The 6,255-nt window shown below is 35.4% G+C and overlaps 1 protein-coding gene across 1 annotated transcript; it reads right to left on the bottom strand.

Annotated features, from left to right (window-relative positions):
- Nucleotides 1-655: 655 nt before the first annotated feature.
- Nucleotides 656-1,734, bottom strand: LOC106779871 (uncharacterized mitochondrial protein AtMg00810-like). Its single transcript, XM_014668082.1, has 2 exons — nt 1,471-1,734; nt 656-1,387 (listed from the first exon to the last, which is right to left on the bottom strand). Exons 1-2 carry the CDS (start codon nt 1,732-1,734, stop codon nt 656-658), a joined length of 996 nt encoding a protein of 331 aa, XP_014523568.1.
- Nucleotides 1,735-6,255: the final 4,521 nt, after the last annotated feature.

Below are 6,255 nucleotides of genomic sequence, written 5' to 3'. Positions count from 1 at the left end.
CATAAACAATCTCACAATATTATCTCAGTCAAGATAAGCACAATCAATTCAGATCAAAGATAAAATAATCAATCAACAAAAGAAAACCAAATTCCAGAATCGGAGTTTATAACCCTGTTAAGATGCAGTTGATTGGATTATTTTCTCAGTCGAATACACTGCTTCCAAAAGTTGTTTAATTCCACTTGTAGTTTCCAAAGCAATGTTCTTCCTGCAAAACCTTTCAAAGATCTTCTACAGATCAAACATTTTAGTTATGCAGTAAATATAATAAAAAATAATAGAAGTCAATATGTAAAGATGTGAAACAAATCAAGCATAATCGACTTCTAACATATCACAGTCGAATTAGTCATTACTTTATGCTACTATCATTTAGAATTCCTAGTTCATTTCGAATTGTGAAGAATCTCTCTCTGTTCAAAGGCTTTGTAAAAATGTCAGCCCATTGATGCAAGGTATCGACATACTCAATCTTGATTTCACCCTTAAGGATGTGATCTCGAATGAAGTGATGCCTTATTTCAACGTGCTTAGTTTTCGAATGTAAAACAAGATTCTTTGTCAAGTTTATGGCACTAATGCTATCACATTTTAAAGGAATGTTATCTAGTTTTATACCATAATCCTCTAGTTGACTCTTGATCCAGAGAGATTATGCACAACAGCTTCCAACTGCTATGTACTCAGGTTCTGTGGTGGATAAAGCCACACATGCTTGTTTCTTTGAATGCCAAGAGATCAGTGAAGATCCAAGTAAGTGACATGTGCCACTGGTTCTTTTTCTGTCTAGTTTGCAACCTCCAAAATCAGAATCACTGTAACCATTTAGAAAAATGTTTGTACCATTTGGATACCATAGTCCAAGGCCTTTGGTTCCTTTGAGGTATTTCAAAATTCTTTTTACAGCTGTTAGGTGTGATTCTTTAGGTGAAGATCGAAATCTAGCACAAAGACATACACTGTGCATTATGTCAGGCCTACTTGCAATAAGGTAAAGTAAGGATCCAATCATACCTCGATACATTTTCTGGTCAACACATTTTCCAGCCTCATCAAGATCCAAATAACAATTGGTTGCCATAGGAGTTGCAGCCTCCTTGCAGTCCAACATTTTAAATTTCTTCAATAAATCACTGCAGTATTTGGATTGGTGAATGAAAATTCCATCTTTAGTTTGCTTAACTTGTAGACCAAGAAAGTATGTCAGTTCTCCCATCATGGAAATTTCAAATTCGTCCGGAATAATCTTTGCAAATTCTTTGTAAAGCATAAAGTTAGTTGAACCAAAAATAATATCATCAACATATATTTGGACATATAGTTTATCCTTATTTGAACTTTTGATGAACAATGTTGAATCAACTTTGCCTCTTGAGAATCCTTTCTTTATAAGAAATTCACTTAAACGTTTACACCAAGATCTTGGAGCTTGCTTCAACCATATAGAGTTTTTCTCAGTTTGTATACATGATCAGGATGTTCAAAGTCTTCAAATCCTAGTGACTGTTCTACATAAACTTCTTCCTTAATATACCCATTTAAGAAATCGCTCTTGACATCCATCTGATATAATCTGAATTTCATTGTAGATGCAATAGCAAGAAGTATCCTTATAGCTTCCAGTTTAGCTACAAGAGCATATGTCTCGTTATAGTCAATTCCTTCTTCTTGGTAGTAGCCTTTAGCCACTAATCTTGCCTTGTTCTTTATGATCTCACCAAAATCATCCATTTTGTTTCAAAAAACCTACTTTGTACCTATAACTTGCAGGTCAGGTCTTCTAGGTAAAAGTTCCCATACATTATTTCTCCTGAATTGGTTCAACTCTTCTTGCATTGCCATCATCCAATTTTCATCATTTGGTGCTTCTTCTACCTTCTTTGGCTCAATTTTGGATACATAGGCAACATTCATGCAGAATTGATTTAATTGCCTTCTTGTGGATACTCCTCTTGAGATGTCACCAATAATATTGTCCGTAGAAACATTTCTTGGTACTTTCCATTCTTTAGTCAATTCTATTCTAGGAGAGTCGACTTATTCATTACCGTTTTCCTTGTCAGTGGATTCTTCAGGAATTTCTTCTTCTTCAGTTGGATTTTCATCTTCTTCAGCTAAATCCTTGACTTGTTCAGAACAATTAGGAGCCATGATGAACTCATCAAATGCAACATGAATAGATTCTTCGACATTCATAGTCCTTTTATTATATACTTGGTAAGCTTTGCTGTTTAATGAATACCCTATGAAGATAGCTTCATCTGCTTTGGAGTAAAACTTGCCGAGGTTCTCTTTACCGTTATTCAACACAAAACATTTTCTTCCAAAGATTCTCAAATGTGAAATGCTTGACTTTCTTCCTCTCAGCAATTCATAGGGAGTCAACTTTAATATTGACCTTATGATAGTTCTGTTCAGCACATAGTATGCAGTACTTACAACATCTGCCAAAAAATATTTTGGCATATCTCTTTCATTTAGCATAGACCTTGCCAGTTCCTCAAGGGCTCTATTTTTCCTTTCAACAACTGCATTTTACTATTAAATTCTAGGTGCTAAGAAGTTATGAGCAATTCCCATTTCAGCTAGATAATCATCAAAGTCTTTGTTTTGGAATTCTCCTCCTTGATCAATTATGATAATATTCATTTTGAGATCCATCTCATTTTGAACAACAGCAGCAAAGCGTTTGAAAACTTTGAGTGCGTCATTTTTGGCTGCAATGAAGTAGGTCTTAGTATACCGTGAGTAGTCATCAACAATGACTAGTCCATATGAATTTCCTCCGAGACTTTTTGTTCTTGATGGTCCAAACAGATCCATGTGGAGTAATTGCAGAGGTTTCCTGGTTGACATCTCTCTTTTACTCTTGAAAGGTTGTTTGGTCTGCTTCCCCTTTTGGCATGAATCACATAATCTGTCTGCAGTATAACGAATTTTGGGCAAATCATTTACTAGATTCTTGGAGACTAGTTTGTTTAGTTGATTCATATTGATTTGAGCGAGTCTCTTGTGCCATAACCAAGCATCTTCTTCTTTAGTCATCAGACACACAACAGAATCGAATGAGTTGTCTGTGAAGTCAATTACATAGATATTGCTCAATCTTTTTCCCACCGGTACTAACTAATTTGTTGTCCCGTTGCTGATCAAACAGTATTTCGGCTCAAATGTGATCTTTAGACCTTTGTTGCAAAACTGACCGATGCTAAGTAGATTGTGTTTTAACCCTTCAACAAGTAAGACATTTTTAATTTCATTGGATGAAGGTGTTTCTATTTTACCTATGCCAACAATTCTCCCTTTGTTATTATCACCATACGTGACATGACCAGCAACTTTGTAGGAGGTATCAGAGAACTTTGTGGGATCTCCAGTCATGTGTCTCGAGCACCCACTATCAAGATACCACGTAGAACTTTTGGACAATTGTTTCAGATCAGCTTTGACAATTTTGGATTTTGCCATCATAGTCAACTCTTCTTTATTCTTGCCTTTCTAGATACCAATTGCATAACTTTGTTTATCCTTCTTTCTCAGAAACCTTGTGAATCTGTTATATGACAAAATTGATCTTTGTGTTTCTGGACAAGGTTCTCCATCTTGAATTGCCTTGCGTTGCATGTTTCCTGTTGATAACGGTCTAAAAATCGTTATTTTCATACTTAATTTTTATATTAAAACACACCCTTTATGGCTTAGAATGAGCTTAAAATCAAGTAAAACACTTAGTTGTGTCTTGTGAGAGTCAAAAGTTGGTTTTAGAGATATTATGCTTGTTTTTACATTGTTTTGCAGGGTTTTAAGGTGAATTGAAGATGGAAGAAAAGTAAGGTGGACTTAGACCCATGAAAGAAGGAGAAAAATGATGAAAAGAAGGGTCAAGTGAACCGCTGAGCGCCAGAATGGACCGCTGAGCGCCAGAATGGACCGCTAAGCATCCAGAGCGATTAGAGGGAAACTGCTCAGCGGCAAAACTGACCGCTGAGCGGTCAAAGCGGCTAAAGGAAAACCGCTGAGCGGTGAACTTAGGCGCCTGGGCGGGTCTCTGTTTTTATTAGCTAGATTCTGTAATCTTTCTGTTATCTTTTTGGGCTTATATATATAGCCCGAATGCGAATCAAAACATATTCTTTTGGCAGAGAGAAACATCCAGAGCTATTCCAGACACCTTGGAAGAGGTTCCTTGGATGCTTAGGCTCCAATCTACCAAGTTTAGGGTTATTTCTTCCATTCTTTCATCATATTTCATCTAGTTTCACCATGATTATAGTGAACTAAACCCTAGGTTGTTGGGGAATAATGTAATCTTTTGAAACTCTCATATATCCAAATTCTTATTTATTTTAAATGCTTGCATATGCTTGATTTATCAATTGTTGGGTTCTTCACCTTTGCTTAATGCTTTTATCGTTTAACTCATTCGGTAAATGTTGTTTGTCTTTATTGATACGGGGACGTACAGTAATGTCATGAAATGGTGTTGAATTCCTTGATTATGTAATACCACCTAGGGATAGGGGTAGGACGATCAATTGTATTTTGCTTCCACTTATCATGCATTATTAATTACTAGGGGAGGCTAGGGATAGCAAGCCGGTAATTAGTAATAGGCTCTTTTCATCAAGGGATTGGGTTAAAGGTAGACAAAGAAAGTTTGCATGACAATATTATAAATAAGCTAATTAAATAAGAAGAGTAGATATATGAGGGTGGATAAGATGAAATTGTAAACCCCAACAACTCCATTCATCCATAGTTTCTTAAAGCCAATTGAATAACTGCATTTGCATGTTTACTTTTGTTCTTTGCATTAACACCTCAACTTAATTCTTTTCTCAAGTCTTATGCGATTTGTTTACATGAAAAGTAAGGCCTAAGAGTCCTTCGGGAAACAATACTTGGACTTATCCATTTATATTACTTGATAACGATCTGGTACACTTGCCAGGTACTTAACACCTGTTTCAAAGGATACATAGAAACCATCAGTTACAGACTTTGACTTCTTATTACAGGGTGCAAACACAAAATCAATTTTGAAATCATAAATCCTTTTAGAATGCAAAACAGAAGCCATCCCCAGGTTTATAGTCGAATCAACGAAAAATAGAGTCCACTAGTTTTTCAAATATCTTATGAAAACCAGCTCTGGTGCCAATTTTTGGAAAACAGGTAGGCTTCTTTTTACACCAAGAGGGGGGGGGGGGGTGAATTGGTGTTTTATCAAAAACAAAATCTTTTCGCAATCTTGAAAACAAAGTATTAAACTTTTCAAACTTTCTTGAAATGTAAGTAATGAAAATTTGTATGCAGCGGAAAAACGTAGTTGACTGCGCTAGAAGTAAATTCGACTATAAAGTAAAAGTGCAGGGATAGAGAAAATCAAACATTGGTTTTTATACTGGTTTGGCCAATAATGCATACATCTAGTGTCCTTCTAACCCATGAAGCAAATGCACTATAATGGTTGCGGTTTTTACAACAAGGATTTTATAGAAGACCTCCACGTCAAAAATATAAATCTCCTCTCTAACCCTTAACCAAAATATAGGCAACAAAAAACAGCAAGACTTGCAGCAAGATGTCCCCTCTCCTGCAATCTGCCAACCACCACTTTGAACAATCCTCAAAGTGAACCAGACTCCACGAGTCTATCCCCTATAATCACAACAGGTCCAATACAACAGTCTTCAAGGATGCCAAGCCAAAATCTTGATCAAACAGAAACACCTTCATTGTGCAGAATATGATCAAGCAATGTGTGCGTAGTCAGTCTCCCTTTTGAATCTCTTTCAAGAAAGATCACCATCGTCTTCTTGGAGAATTCTTGGAGCTCTAGAATCTAGAGATATCAATTTGAAACAAAAATGAAATTGTTAGATCATCAAAAGTCTCTGAACAAATTTGTGTTTAGACTATTTATAGTTTTCTGTTTAACAGATAGTCTCTGAGTCGAATATTCTATTAATATAGTCGATTGAGTTATGAACGTTATAACAGTTCAGTCTAACTGGTAGCATACAGTCAACCAAAATAAAAACTCATATAATACTTTCAACACCCAATTTCGTCCGGGTGACTAAATAATAGGACTTGATTTTTATTGTTGTCTTATTTCATTTTTTATTATTTTTTTATTCTTAATTTTATTTTTCTATTTTGTTTAGCCTTGTAAAAAAAAAGTAAAAAAGAAGAAAAGAAAAATAATTGCAAACAAAAAGAAAAAAAAAGAGAAAAAAAAGCAAAAAA

Source organism: Vigna radiata, unplaced genomic scaffold (genome assembly GCF_000741045.1).
Source record: "Vigna radiata var. radiata cultivar VC1973A unplaced genomic scaffold, Vradiata_ver6 scaffold_73, whole genome shotgun sequence".
In the NCBI taxonomy this organism is placed as follows: Eukaryota; Viridiplantae; Streptophyta; class Magnoliopsida; order Fabales; family Fabaceae; genus Vigna; species Vigna radiata.
This window is presented reverse-complemented; position numbering and strand designations above follow the sequence as displayed.